The 14,701-nt window shown below is 48.8% G+C and overlaps 6 protein-coding genes across 6 annotated transcripts; 4 read left to right on the forward strand and 2 right to left on the reverse strand.

Moving 5' to 3' along the window:
* Positions 1 to 648: 648 nt before the first annotated feature.
* Positions 649 to 2,051, forward strand: HOO65_060695 (uncharacterized protein; the record flags this gene model as incomplete). Its single annotated transcript, XM_071003893.1, has 2 exons — positions 649 to 708; positions 789 to 2,051. 2 exons carry the CDS (start codon positions 649 to 651, stop codon positions 2,049 to 2,051), a joined length of 1,323 nt encoding a protein of 440 aa, XP_070858045.1.
* A 264-nt stretch (positions 2,052 to 2,315) lies between these two features.
* Positions 2,316 to 2,887, reverse strand: HOO65_060696 (Peptidyl-prolyl cis-trans isomerase-like 1; the record flags this gene model as incomplete). Its single annotated transcript, XM_071004078.1, has 2 exons — positions 2,316 to 2,777; positions 2,855 to 2,887. The coding sequence occupies 2 exons, from the start codon at positions 2,885 to 2,887 to the stop codon at positions 2,316 to 2,318; spliced, it is 495 nt and encodes a 164-aa protein (XP_070858046.1).
* Positions 2,888 to 3,238: 351 nt separating this feature from the next.
* On the forward strand, positions 3,239 to 4,985 carry HOO65_060697 (signal peptide peptidase; the record flags this gene model as incomplete). Its single annotated transcript, XM_071003815.1, has 3 exons — positions 3,239 to 3,559; positions 3,617 to 3,738; positions 4,205 to 4,985. The coding sequence occupies 3 exons, from the start codon at positions 3,239 to 3,241 to the stop codon at positions 4,983 to 4,985; spliced, it is 1,224 nt and encodes a 407-aa protein (XP_070858047.1).
* A 3,863-nt stretch (positions 4,986 to 8,848) lies between these two features.
* On the forward strand, positions 8,849 to 9,907 carry HOO65_060698 (L-aminoadipate-semialdehyde dehydrogenase-phosphopantetheinyl transferase; the record flags this gene model as incomplete). Its single annotated transcript, XM_071003980.1, has 2 exons — positions 8,849 to 8,962; positions 9,065 to 9,907. The coding sequence occupies 2 exons, from the start codon at positions 8,849 to 8,851 to the stop codon at positions 9,905 to 9,907; spliced, it is 957 nt and encodes a 318-aa protein (XP_070858048.1).
* An 873-nt stretch (positions 9,908 to 10,780) lies between these two features.
* On the forward strand, positions 10,781 to 11,959 carry HOO65_060699 (Integral membrane protein sed5; the record flags this gene model as incomplete). Its single annotated transcript, XM_071003945.1, has 2 exons — positions 10,781 to 11,804; positions 11,955 to 11,959. The coding sequence occupies 2 exons, from the start codon at positions 10,781 to 10,783 to the stop codon at positions 11,957 to 11,959; spliced, it is 1,029 nt and encodes a 342-aa protein (XP_070858049.1).
* A 414-nt stretch (positions 11,960 to 12,373) lies between these two features.
* On the reverse strand, positions 12,374 to 13,906 carry HOO65_060700 (Heptaketide hydrolyase ayg1; the record flags this gene model as incomplete). Its single annotated transcript, XM_071003864.1, has 5 exons — positions 12,374 to 12,550; positions 12,618 to 12,750; positions 12,817 to 13,559; positions 13,656 to 13,730; positions 13,811 to 13,906. The coding sequence occupies 5 exons, from the start codon at positions 13,904 to 13,906 to the stop codon at positions 12,374 to 12,376; spliced, it is 1,224 nt and encodes a 407-aa protein (XP_070858050.1).
* Positions 13,907 to 14,701: the final 795 nt, after the last annotated feature.

Here is a 14,701-nt window from a genome sequence, read left to right on the forward strand (position 1 = left end):
AGGGGCTAATATTCTGCCGGCAGAACGCGGCCAGGAGGGAGAAGGAAGGGTTTGAGACTCAAGGGCCTAGGAGCACGAGAGTGCATGAGTGCAGGACAGCAACAACATTAAAAGAGTTAGAATCAAGAGTCCTAAGATACTAGAAGATCTTGTAGAGAGAAGAAGGGAGGCAAAGACCTGCCAAAATTATGTATTTTCTCTTCGTCTCTGACTAGTATCCCCACAGCTTTTTCCCTTATTTCAATGGCTTGCGAGGTTGTTGGGGCTTGGTACGGCAGCCAATCAACGTGTAGAGTTATAAAAACGCCGATTAACGTGAATATATTGGAGATTCTTAGCTTCCAAGATTACAAAATCATGACGCCTAAGAAGAATAAACTTTGCAGTGAAAAATAGCAATTTCGGTAGTGTATTCTACAATTTTTTTAACCTTTTTTTTTCGATTTTCTGCGATTATTTCAGCACCTCTCTTGCGCTCACCTTAGTGGCTTGCATATTCGTGGATATCTTCCTTTATGCTAACCTAATTTACTACTTACTTATTTAATCCTTCCTTTTTCTCATTCGCATCATCAATTCATTCATCCCATCATCTAACAAATATTGCCGCCCCTGCATCCAACCCGCCTGTGTATTTGTCCCGCCACTATGCCCGGTCATGCGGCTATTCTTTATCCGTCGGCAAATGCGCCCGACCTGGAAGTGCTAGTAAGTCTACGCATAGCCCGAAAATTCATTTCAACTTACTCCCCGACGCGCAGTATCACGGCTAACATCGCCTCTGTCAGGCCACCGAAATCCTCGACGATGCCCTCTATAATATCCTCCATGACCTTGTCATGAAGACTCACCGCGATGAGAAAATGGCCCGTGCCGTCACTGCTGCTATTCGCGTTGAAAAACAGGCCGCTGATGCCACTGATGGCTCGCTCGATATCCACCCCGAAGTGCGCACTGAAACTGATGCCGCTGTTTATGAAGAAGGCCGCGTTACGCTCAAGGGAAACCCTCTTAAAACTATCAAAGAAACTGTATGTCCCAAGTGCCATCTACCTCGATTACATCATCCCGTCGATGGCAAGGGCGCGCAGAAGCCTGACCCTAGTGTCATTTACTGCAAGCGCATGCCCTTCATCGATAAGCCTAACCACGACATATACGGCCAAACTTGGGTGCCGTTGGGGCCTGGTCGTGGCAAGAAGAAGAAGGACATGGAAAAGCGAATCGATATTCCCGCCGACCAAAAGCCTGCGAACCTGCTGTCATACCCGTCTGCCACATGTAGCAAGTGCAAGCGTTGCATCTTGGTCACCCGTCTCAACAACCATATGGGTTCATGCATCGGCAATAGCGGTCGTGTGGCTGGTCGTGCCGCTGCGCAGAAGATTAGTAGTGCCAACGCTAGCGGAGCGAATAGCCAACACGAGCCGACACCACCGTTGAGTCGTCGCGGGACGCCTGTGCCACCGCCATCTAGCGGCACGGCCACAGCCACAACTGACTCGACCTCTTCACGTAAACGCGACTTAGCGCAGATGAACGCTGCCTCGGTCGCAGTGGCTGTAGTAGATAGGGACTCGGACGCACATGCTGATTCAGATCCTCTACCTGAACCGGGCCCCAAGAAGAAGAAGATGAAGGTCACAGCCGTGCCAACGCCCAAGATCAAGATTAAGGCTAAGTCTATGACCCCTGTACCGATTCCCAATACTGGAACTACTGCTACGACTACAACTGCAGCCACGGCTAGTTCCACCATGTTCTCCACCACTTCATCAGCCGCAACAACGAAGAAGGAGAAAGACCGTGACGAGAAGCAACGTCGGACTGTGTCCGAAAGCCCAATTATACCTCCCAAAGCGCTTTCGCCTTCTAAGGGTGCAGCAGCCATGAATCTCAAGAAGCAGAAGACCAAGGCACCATCGCCGTTAAAGAAGATGACAAAGGTGAAGCCCCCGGCGCCACCTGGGACGGGTGGCGGTGTGGGGGCGGGCGGAAAGAAGGCGCGGGCGCTAGATAAGTCGGGGTTAGCATCATCGCCGGCACGGTAAGAGTTGTGTCCGAGCTTTTGAGTATGTGGGTCGTGGGTCTGCTTTGGCTACCTGTTTGTCTATCTCTCTGTCCATATCTGTCTTTTCTTTGTACGGCTTTGTCTTTGTCCTGTTATTGTTCCACATCCTGCGGTGAATTCCCGGTGGCGTTTCTCGATTTTTCATCCCTCATTCTTGCTTCATTTCTCATAAATATAGTGCTGGCGCTGGTGCAAACTCGGATTCAATTCAATTTTCTTTTTGTCTCTAACCCAACTGTAGTCCTTAGTAATTCTTCTCCTCCTCCTCTTCCCCAATTAAAGCCCGTATGATCCGAACCTCCTCCACCGGCCTATCCTCTAACCCAGTCTTCACCAGCCCCATCCGTCGCACTACCGCCATCCCGCTACGCACTCTGCCAAAAATCGAGTGCAGACCATCTAGCCAAGGGGTTGGGGCCAAGGTGATAAAGAACTGCGATCCGTTTGAATTTGGCCCCGCATTAGCCATGCTCACCACACCTGCCCCGGTGTGCTTCAGCCCCGGCGCAATCTCATCGTCGAATTTACCGCCCCACATGCTTTCACCCCCCCGTCCCGTCCCAGTCGGGTCACCAGTCTGAATCATGAAGTCAGCAATGATACGGTGGATCAGTACATTGTTGTAATACCCGCGCTGAGCGAGCGTGCGGAAGTTCTCGCAGGTCTTGGGAGCGTGTCGAGTGTAGAGCTCGATGACAATGGGACCCTATGGGGGGTGTTAGCTCAATATATGGGTAGGATAGTGCTAAACATAAGGCGCTTAAGGTTGGGAATTGGGCGTACCATAGAGGTCTCGAGTGTCACTACTGATGTCATGCTGGCCAAATAGGTATGTATGGCTACTAATTGCTTGTAAAATGCTTGCGTCGTCGTAGTTAAGGGGTTCAGAAAGGACAAGGCTGATAAATTACATTATATATTTATGTGGGGCCATAAAATAGTGTATACACAGAGCAGAGAGCTCTCTTCAGCCTTGTCATTGGACATGCTTCTCCACTATCAACGGCTTGTGCAACATTTGTTACAGCTTAGCTGCTGATCTCAGGCACAAGTTTGAGGTCTTGCTAAGGATTTCCATTATACACCTCGATTATTGAAGCCTGAACCTGCTGCTTCTAGGCTTGTTGTTACTCATAAAATCCACCACTTTTCTTAAGAACATCATCGATGCCGTCCTCTTCCGAAATCGCTGGCATCGTCGACCTGCTTATCCAGCTAGTTGGTGGTGCCTCCCTATGCATATATATTGGGGCACATTCATCTCTTGCACGTCCGCCATCAGCTTCACCGCATAGCCCCACCCGATCATCAGCATCGGGCTCCGAGTCTGATAGCGATGACGACGACGCTGACGAATATGATCCCGCTCTTCAAGCTGGCCTTGATGCCAGCGATGCAGTGCTACTCCCTATTCTCTCTGCTCTCGTACTATATGGCATGTACTGTCTGCTCAAGTATCTCGATGATCCAACACTTCTCAGCCGTATTGTACGTGGATACATTTGCATTGTCTCGCTAGTTTCAGTAACGGCTACGTTGAGTCAGGCATTGATTCTAGCTACATCACTCATTTTCCCACGCATCTGGCGGGCGCGGGATGGGACACTGTATGAGGTCTGCCCAGAAAAGAGCGGCCATATCCGGTTGATGCAGAGCGGCCCCGGAGGGTCTGTGTATCGCGGCGTAGTGGGGCCACTACCATTTGGAATATGTGGAGAGGCGATAGGTAGTCAGGGTCAGGCACTCAGCGAGGGCATACTCGTCCAGTATCTCTGGGCTCTTCGTGACGTGCTAACTCAAAAGTGGCGACTTAGCATTATTGTCACACGCGGGCTGCCGATGCGCGAGCGGGTGACGCTGCGGATTCAGCACATTGCCGGGCTAGTGCTGGCGGTGGCAACGGTAGCAGGGTATCATTTCACAAACTCTGTGAGCCTATCGAATCTAATTGCGGTGTGCCTGTGTCACATGACATTTTCGATTTTGTCGCCAACGACTTTCGTGACCGGGTCGCTGGTTTTAATGGGCCTGTTTGTATATGATATAGTCATGGTGTTTTACACGTGAGTTTCCAACTTCATGTTTCTGTGATATGTTTTTATCCTTGGCCTTGGCTAACCCTTTCCACGACAGTCCTTTAATGATCACAGTAGCCACAAAGCTTGATGCCCCTATCAAGCTCGTTGCTTCCACTGCAGGTCGTAAGGGCAGCATGCTAGGACTAGGCGATATCGTGGTGCCAGGAATCGTCATGGCAATGGCACTACGATTTGATTTGTGGCGACACTACGCAAAGAAAATAAAGTATGAGACTGTTGAGCTAAAGACTACCACCGCTTCGCCTTCCACCGAGGAATTAGCTGATCCTAGTATCGTTCTCACAAGCCAACAGCGCACTATGGCCACTAAGGCGCGGTATATCAGCGTAGCGAACAAATGGGGCGACTGGCTCTGGACTCTTCCATCAATCTTTGGACGCTCGTCTAGCTCCGCCATGGCCCCGCTCCCACTCAGTCTTTCCGGCACGCAATTTTCCAAGACGTATTTCGCAGCATCCATGATAGGCTATGTTGCAGGGCTGCTAGCAGCAATGGGCTGCATGCTGGTGTTTAAACATGGACAGCCAGCACTGTTATATCTAGTACCAGCGGTCCTAGGAGCAGTGTGGGGTACGGGCACACTACGGGGCGAGATTGGTCTAATGCTGAAATATACTGAAGACGGCAGTCTAGATACCAAGGAGAGGATCGTGGAAGTCGATGCCGATGGACGCCCTGTTCAGAGCGAGGAGGAAAGGAAGCGCAATGAGGAAAAGAAAAAGGAACACGACATGAAAACTCGGACTCGGAAGCCTGGGAAGGATATTCTTGTCTTCAAAATAACGCAGGTGGCGATCAAGACAAAGAGAAAATAGGAAACGATGATACAATTGACTACGCAACATATAGGCCACTTGTAAGTTTATGCTTCAGTAGCTGCTCACAATCACGTTCTGCTATCATTGCAATGAGAACCAATGTTTCTAAATGTTTATTATTATCGCATTAAAGTGCGAGACCTCGCATTAGTGAGTACCCGGCACTACCTAGACTGCTAAGCAGACCCGCTGCATACCAACTAGCGTCCGGACACTCAGTCCCTTGCACCACGAAAAGGTTCAAGATCTCATCTACGCTGCATGCGCAGCAAGGCAAGGGGCCCTCCGCATGGTTTCTTGCATTTGCCCCAGGTCGGTCTTGCGGCTCCGCGGAGCTGAAGATACTATTAGTGAACAGCAAATCCTCCATGTTTCAACGGGTTGTCCAACAGTCGGCGTTAAGATGGACGATATTGCAAACGAAGAATTGCAATTTCAAAAAAAAAAAAAACCGCGATGGCTTGAGAAGGAAAGAAGAAGAATTAAAAGAGATGGTTGAAAAGGAAGGTGTTCAAAAAGGGCTGACGAACCCTGAAAGATGTACAGGATGAAAACAGTTAAAAGGGGCCAAGTGGCAAAAGAAGAAGAAAGGTTTGAAACTAGAGCAAAGCAGTTCAGGTAACGTTCAAGGAGAAGATTGTCATGGAACCAAATGGCGAAGCTCTCTTCACCCTAAAGGCGGGCGGAAAACGAAGTGTGGAAAAAAAAAGGTTTAAAAAAGCTGAATAGCAGCGAAAAGATAAGACTTTTGAGCGCCAAAATAGGTCGTACAAAAGAGAAATTAAAAATAAAAAATTAGTGAGGAAATGGGAATGAAGAAAGTAAAGGAAATGAAAATGATAGGAAATCAACTGGTTGCTGGTATAAATCTTCGAAGGTATGTTATATGTACTGAGAGGACCACTAGATAAAAAGCGCCTCAGAACAGTGCACAAAAAGAGACAAGGATAGACTCAAAAGGAAAGAGTGAGAATATCATGGCTGTAAGAATAAAATACAACAAAAAATATAAACGAGAGAATATCTGCTGCTCTGCCTCAACGCCCGTTGTCAAGGAGTGAGGACGACCGTGGCGGGTGGAGAAAGCCGGCGATAATGACGGTCCACAAACCGATAGCGGTAGGGGACAGGAGGACAGCCGACCCGGGCGTAGAAGAGAAAGGTAAATTGACGAAGTGTAAAGTGAAAAAAAAAAGTAGAGAGGGAAGTAAGAGACAGAAGAAGGGAAATCAGCAGAGAGCAGATGCAGAGAAGAGTCAGTGGGAAGAATCCAGGCGGGGATAACCAGAGGTTCTTATACACGAGGCAGAGCTATAGGAAGGAGGGGTTGTACATGTCCTAGGGTGGACAGTGACTTGGCGAGTACAAAGCCGGGGGGACAAGGGCTAGCACTAGAGATACAGAAACAGAACCTTGTCACACTGGGGTAGTGGATGTGATCAAAGACAAGCCAACAATGAGGCTGCAAACGGCAGGGAATGCAGTGTGGCATTCCGCTTTGGCACGAAGAGGACCTTTTGCCTTTTAATCTTCTCTTATTTCTCTGTTTTTCCCTTGTCCTTCTTGCTGTCTGTCCCTCAGCCCGTACCTAACGGACGCAGCCTAACCCAAGCATAGTTGTGTTTTCAAGGTTTGAAGTACCTTTCAAGTAAACAAACTAGTACCCTTGCTTGTATTGCCTTGTCCTTCCTTTACTTACCTCTTGTCCGCCAATATTTTGTGGGACTGCTCTTTTTTTTTTCTCTCTTTCCCCATTCCTCGCTCTCTCCTTCCTTCGACTTCACCACTGAATTTATCCGGAACGTTGACAAAATACCGACGAATGGGAAGGGAAAGAATGCTGAAGAATAGGAAGGAACTTGGATGAATTCCAGCCACAATATTTTTCACCGGTTAGCTTTTTTCTCTCTTCCTTTCTCTCTCTCTCTCTCTCTCTTGTTTGTGCCTTCCTTTGCTCCTAGTCCTCATTTTTGGGCAACACAGGTTATTGCATTTGCATGACTGGACTGGATTTGGATTGGCTGATGGCTTGGTGCCTCCCTTGTTCTGGCCCATCTGTACCCGAAGATAGGTTTTCCGGTATATTACGCAGCAGCAGATGGAGCGACATCCCACCACTTGCTAATGTATGCATGAAAGTACACACTTACCTCCAGCACAAACAGCCTACGGCCCGGCTAGCACCACTACTATGACCCGTGGCCAGCGAATGACATCAACGGAGAGAGGAAGGAAGACGAGATAGCATAATCCCCACTTAAATCTCTTTATTATCTCACTCTTCTCGCTCCTCTCATTCGCCGTCTGCACGTGCCTATGTCACGTTGTCTTATTACGCTGGGGTGCGTTTGGTTTTGTGGCCTTGTTGGTTGGCTGATGCAAGAGTTTGATCGCGGCTTGATTGTCATGCTTTGTCGCTTTACCTCAGCTTAACTATACTTTACTTTATCTCCTCCCTACACTCTGGTTGTGCCCCACTGGGCTTTACTGGCTGCCTTGTGAGGCAAAAAGCTCAAACAGAAAGGAAAAGTGGGGACATTGGCTAGTCTTTGTCGATGACGCACACAGAACGATACGAGACGGCATGACACGAGACAAAGACAGATCATGCCAGCAGGCCACACACCATGCTAAGGACGATGATGAGACGACTGGATAGAATATATGGTAATGCTATAAGATGCCACGGCGGCTCATCAAACAAACTGCAACAGCAACAATACTCTCTTTCGACAATGATAAGCTTCAGTTTTCTTGCTTGTGTAAACATGCAAAACTTCATACACTAAAACAAATGTACTACATCTAACATGCCTGTGCTCATAGACTATGGCCAAACTGCAAACAAACATACAGGTAGACGATCAAGGTCAAATCTAACCTAGCCCAACGCCAAAAATGCAAAACCTGACTAGATCAAGTGCAACCACGAAAAAAAACAGGTCCAAAGTTACGCTAGACCCTAAAAGGCTATCTGCTAGACCCTAAGCATCAATAACCTGTCTTTTCACCTTCTCTTTTGCTGGTTGTACCTTCCTTCCTTCTGCGCTCCTTACCCAAAGCCTTCAGCCCCACTTACGCTAGTCCGCTTGCTGTCCAAATCATCTCCGCTTTTCTCTTATCACATCTCCATGTCCCCGCCCAACTCGACCTAACCTGACTCTTTGCTGTCCTTTGTGTCACACTAAGTGGAGCCTCCTGCTCTAACAAGACCCGGGCTTTTTGACGATAACGAACTTGCGACCCATCGGCCTCGGCTTGTATTTGCCTATTTTTGAGTGACTGTTGTCCATCTTGCCTCGAGGTCTTTTTTAGCCTTTGCTTTGTCCTTTTGCTGCTGCCTCAGGTTTTATGTGTCGGTCTCTATTGGGGTCTCCGCTGTGCTCTTGCTTTCACCTTGTTGTTTGCAGAGACTCTGGTGAGGTCCGTATTTTTCTGTCACTGCTGGTCTTTTTCCACTAGCTTCGCTGTATTTCTGTCACAGTATATCGCCTATTTATACTAGGCAATTGTCTCTTCCACTCTTGTTTGCCTCGTTTTCTCTCCCCCCTTTCCTTTTCCCTTGCCTCTGATTTGTGCTTGTGTCTTGATCTTAACATTGTTGGCCTTTGGCTCCTACCATTTCCTATATTCCCCTTCTTGACACTGCCAACCACGCGGGCCGAGATCTTTATTTCCACTTACTATCCAAAGTCTGCGTCTGTCTGACTCCTGGTTCTGGTCTTGTATTTCAGCCTTGCTGTCTCTTGGGCTGCCCTTGTGTATTGGAACCTCTTCTCCCCTCTTCGCGCCCCTCCTATTGTTTTTCCCTTTTCTTTCATCCTTGCCTCTTCTGACCCTCCCCTGTCCTTCATCTTACTATGGCCGTTGCCGCAAACAATCTATCATCACCTAAGGCTACTGTCGTCCAATGGGTTGTCGACACCCGCAAGTTATGGCCCAGTGCTGTGCAAACTAGCGATTTGCTGCATGCTGTAAGTATCACATGATTTGCTTGCCTTTTGACTCCTTGTCTGTATGTTTCGTCTATCCTCTCTTAACGCCTTCTCTGATATCCCCCATTATTTCTTTACTAGGCCAAACTCCCCCTCTCCCTCTTGACATACGCCGAGAGACAAAAGGCCCTTGGCTTTGTCTTCGCCAAAGATGCAAAACTCAGTCTTGTCTCAAGCCTTCTCAAGCGCCTGCTGATCTCGCGCTATGCAAATGTGCCATGGTCCGAAGCTCACGCTCAACCTGACTCCCACCAGAAGCCCGTGTATCGCTGTACTGCCACCAACTCAGAGCCAGTAGCCTTCAATATCAGTCATCAGGATGGTCTTGTTGTGCTTGCCGCTGTCTGTGGATACCCACGCGCCACTGAAAATGACCCACTTGCTGGCATTGTCGAGGTCGGCGTCGACATTGTTAGCACTAGCGAGCGCCGCTCACGTGATCTCGCCGGCCTTGCTGCCTCTGATGCCTGGGATAGTCATGTTGACGTCTATGCTGAGATATTTGCGCCTGCCGAACTGCGTTACCTCAAGAGTCTGTGCACGCCACCGCATATCGCACCTGCTAGCAGCCAGGAAGCTGATTTCCGTCTGCGTTACTTCTACGCATTGTGGTGTCTACGCGAGGCTTATGTTAAGATGGATGGCCAAGCGCTGACGGCACCGTGGATTACTGCCCTGGAATTTCGCAGCTTCCACCCGCCTGTACCAGGCACGGGTGTCGTTGATGGTTTTAACGTTTGTCTGCATGGGGTGCCAGTGCACGATGCCCGCATTGAGCTACGCAGCTTAGGAGAGGATTACATGGTTGCGACAGCCATCCGGACTCCGGCCCGACCACATGCAGCTGCTGGGTTTGCCCTGGGGCCATACCTGATGATCGACCTGGAGGCAGAACTTCGAGCCGTTGTTGGGGCCGGGCTGTAAGAAGATGAGATTAAGAGGGACAAAGGCGTTTAGAGGGGGCCCTTTTCTACAAGAGCTTACCTAGTGTATCATTAGTAATGATTTTATGACCTAATTTAATTGTATATAATACTATCAATGAACTGTAGATCTTGTCATGGTATTTACTTTTACTGTAAACTTTGTCATGCACTCCTGTGGCGCTGCGCCCCATAGAGGCTATCCGAACTGTGGCGCAGCAGCTAAGAAAACAGTTGACAGAAGGTAGGGGAAACGCCTAAGCTTCTGTGAGATTGTTGGTTATTACCCTCCCTGTTTTTGGGAACATATTAATAGTTTTTCTTCCCCTGTTGAGGATCGATAGGTTCGTGTTTGAGTGTGCTAGCAGCGGAACAACGATTCTTGAAGACAACGAAAAAAGGGAGCTTGGTTAGGTTTATCTTTGGTTTTTTTTTCTCTTCGTCTTCACGTTTATCTCCTGCATGTGTATGTGTATGTTTTTTTTTTTTACTTTTTTACTTTTCTACTTTTCTACTTTTTTCTTTCTCTCTCCTCTTCTATCCTTCCATATGTTGTAGCTCTTTCCTTTCTCGTGTGTCTGTGTTCCCCCCTTCAACATCTTTTAATCTTAGCAACAACCACCTGTTCTTCTGGTATCCTGCCGTTTTCATTTCTTCCTCATTTCTCCTCCACGTTTTTTTTTTCGCGCCTTCCTTCCTTATCTTCGACCACATATTGCAATAAAATACGGACCACGATTGCGACAACTCGGTTTCTTTACATCAACAAACTGCTCCCTTTAAAACAACTAGCCAGTCTCAACAATCTGCGCTTGATCTTGTCGCGTCTCTGCACCCGCCAGTCTCAACATCGATCTAAGCCTCAGCCATAACCATGGCTGTCACCTCCGTCCAAGACCGAACCAGCGAGTTCCGCCAAGTCCTTGCACAGGCTCAACGTCGCCAAACGAACAACAAACCTAGTGCCCAACGCCAATCACTTCTTACCGATGCCCAAAAACGCGCCGCGAGCCCACATGACCCCTCATATGCATCGGGTAATAGCCCGCACCAGCGCAAGACCGACTTTGCCCGCAAAGCCGCCACTATTGGGCGTGGCATTGCTGCTACTATGGCTAAGCTTGAGAAATTAGCACAGCTGGCCAAGCGCCGGACACTCTTCGATGATCGTCCAGTTGAGGTTAACGAGTTGACCTTTATTATCAAGCAGGACTTGTCGGCACTCAACCGCGATATCTCGGCGCTACAAGCCCTCAGTAAAGCGCAACATCCTCGGGGGTCAACGGCATCGGGTGTTGATCAGGAGGGTGAACACAACCGTAACGTAGCTATCCTACTACAGCAACGATTGACGGATGTTGGTGCCAATTTCCAGGGCGTGCTGGAGGCGCGTACACGCAATATTGCAGCAAGCAAGTCGCGAACCGAGAATTTTATTAGCTCCGTATCTGCTGCCACACAGCATCACCCCGGCGCACCCCCGCCAGCTGCTGGAGCCGCCGGTGTTTCGCCGCTCTATGGAACTCCTAGTCGTGCATCTCCCGTCCCCGGGTTTGCCCTCGGCATGGGTGGTGGAGTTGAAGCGGCAGACACTCTTTCACTCAACCCAATGGTCAGCGACCAACAACTGCTCGTCATGGAAGAGGGCACACAGGCTGACGGCAGCTCTTACATCAACCAACGCTCCGACGCTATCCTTAACATTGAGCAGACCATCAGCGAGCTGGGCGGTATCTTTGGCCAGCTGGCGCAAATGGTACAGGAACAAGGCAACATGATTGAGCGTATCGATGCTAATACGGAGGACATCGTGGATAACGTGGAGGGCGCACAACGTGAGCTGATGAAGTACTGGTCACGCGTGTCAAGCAACCGTTGGCTCTTGGCCAAGATGTTTGGTAAGTTTCCCTGTTACAATGCGGCACACAAAACACCCCAAGACGCCAAACCAACTCCAGATCACCCACTATATCTTTCCTGTCATTTCGCTAACCCATTAACTGCAGGTGTTTTAATGATATTCTTTCTACTCTGGGTGCTAATTGCAGGTTAAGATAGATTGACACTTGTCGTCTGGCTTGTCTCATTCTCCTTGGTCTTCTTCCCGTTTCTACTCTTGTATAGTAACCCTACCCCCATTTTGTTTTCCTTCCTTCGTCATTTAGATAGCACACCTGTGGCTAGACTCGGCTTCCTTTTTGTTTTCTACCCGGTTTGCTTCTTATTCTATTTTACTTGTTGCATGGGCGGTTCTTAACAGCACTTGGTCATTTCCGTTCTTTGCGTGCTCTGGTTTCCGTTTCGTTACTACTTCTCATCTTATTCACTCGGATCTGTTGTCTTGGTGTTAATTTATCCAACATGCTCTTCTGGAAAGAGTTATTGCCATATATCTATCCACCTTCTCCGCCCCATCTTCCACACTAATATCCTAAGCCTTGACCATGTTTGTCATAACGCCAATCTCTCAAACAGAGTTGATGATCTCCTTGGCCATAACATCCTCCAACCACGGCAAGACAACTTTGTTGGCGGCCGGGTAGCCCATGTGGATGGCGTCTGTGATCAGACGAGCTTCCTTGGGTGAGCCGTACTCGAAGAGCATGGTGGCATCCTCAATGGGTACGAGGCCATCCTTAGTACCCTATAGTTTGCGGTCAGTAAGTTGTCAAGATAGGAATTGCTATATTTGCAGGCAAGTGAAAGCTTACGTTGACAAGAAGCAAGCGGGTCGACTCTTTGTGTAAAATGCCAGTTTCTAAGAGCGAGAATCTTTTCTGAACGTTATTCACGTACTCCTCAACCGAGCTGAATCCATGCTTACGAACCATAGCAGGGGATAGCCTATGACACAATCGTTGTTGATTAGCCATTTATCCAACACTACGAAGGGAAAAAGGATGGGCTTACTTAAACGGATACTCGTGGTCGTCAGCCTTGCTCAGCCATTCGGGGTCGTAGAAGTAGTGGCATCCAGCTCCCTGGGCCACAACTCCAATCAGCTGGTCTTTGTGGGTATGGGCAATGCGGATGGCGTAGTACCCACCAGCACTACCGCCCCACACCATGACCTTGGACATATCGAAGCGGCCATCAGCTTTCATCCAAGCCAGCAGACTAGTCCACAGGCGGTCAGGGCTGTCGGGGTCGGCAGAATCAGCAGGGCAATCACCAGTGCCAGGAACCTCGACGACAACTGAGGCCCAGCCACGGTCTAGGAACCTATCACAACGGACTGAGTTATCGCAGCGGTAGCCATCCAGGCCTGTCATGAGGATGATGGTGGGGGCCGGCTGAGTAGCGGCATTAGTCGGGGTGCGAACATAGGCAGGAATCTCCTTCCAGTCATTGCCAGCGGCGTATACATGAGGGATCATTAGGTCCTGGACAGGACATTTCCATCTGGAGCCTGCCTTGAGGAAGATGGATTTCTGCATCTCAAAGATCTTGAGCTTTACAGGGCAGCTGGGCTCGGGATAGGCTGCAAAGTACGGGAGACGAGCAACCCGTAGCACAGCCGAGGCACGAAGCCACAGCTTGTTGGCGGCAGCAGGATCAGTCTCCAGCAAAGCCTCGGCCTCGCGGTCGAGACGCTCGGCAGTGGGAACGAAGGCCAGGGAGTACTCGGCAGAATAGCCATCGTTGATGTTGTTCTGTAGACATGAGCAAGGTCAAATTAGTGGGTGGCAATTACAAGCGGGTGGCTGGATAGCTAGTCAATTATTTATCATGTTTTCTGGTGAACATACCTCGATCAGATGCTGGAAGATAGGCTCGAAGTCCTCATATTTACCTTCCTGGAAAGGGTACACGGATCGTTGGCACTGTAGAGAAGATCATTGTTAGTCAGACAGATAAGAGGGGAAAGTGTAGAGGGGGGGGGGGGAGGAAGAAAGGAACTTACCACAAGCTTCCACTTGGTCTCCCACAAAGCTTTCATGCCTTCGTGGTGAGGAGCAGTCTCCTCAAAGGCGTCCTTGCCCATCATCCAGTTCTTCATTGTGGTTGAGTGAGGGGAGTACTTGATAAATGAAAATATATACCTGTATATATATTGTATATGAAGGCAAGATGTTGAGCGAAGTATCTTGATAGACGAGTTGGGAAAAGAAACTCCTGGATGAAACGTGGGGAGGTTCTGGCTTTATATATGCAGAAGCCCCGAGTGAAGAAGATATGAATCCCAGATGTCGCCAACATGCTCGGAACGAGCATATGCGCCAAGCCGAGAACGAAGACTCACACAGCTAGGTAGGCAAACACTCCGCTTAGATGATGCTGTGAGCAATGGACTAATCCTTGTCTAGATGTTGGCCGCCCCCGGCTAACGTCATTGAGAAACGCAGATAAGAAGACGATGGAATTCTACTTGGACATTTATTCGTCTACCCCCATCTACAAGGGCTCTTTTAGAGACAGATAACTCCAAAAAGAGAAAACGATTTCTAGTGAAAACCCTGTATCCTATCCTATAGATAGAGGCGGACAAATAACCACTACGACAAGTTTTGGCAAATACAGGGTTAAAAGTTATCTCTTTACCCCCTCCCCCCATACTGGCTACTGCATAGTCATAACAAGTAAGTACTAGGTGAGAAAACGGAGCTTCAAATCTACTGCAGTACGAAAAAAAAGGCCGGGTCTAGAAGTCCGGCTCCTCTATCTGTTCAGCTCCGGGAGGACTCGGAGGACTGGAAGTAAGATGCACGTAATAAGTCACCGATCTTCGCATATAACAGCCAAGATAAGGCCGAAAGAAACAATGGAGGGGGCGTTATATCTTTTTTGCCTTTCG

The sequence above is a fragment of the Ceratocystis lukuohia genome, assembly GCF_044167205.1.
Source record: "Ceratocystis lukuohia strain C4212 chromosome Unknown Supercontig6_pilon, whole genome shotgun sequence".
In the NCBI taxonomy this organism is placed as follows: Eukaryota; Fungi; Ascomycota; class Sordariomycetes; order Microascales; family Ceratocystidaceae; genus Ceratocystis; species Ceratocystis lukuohia.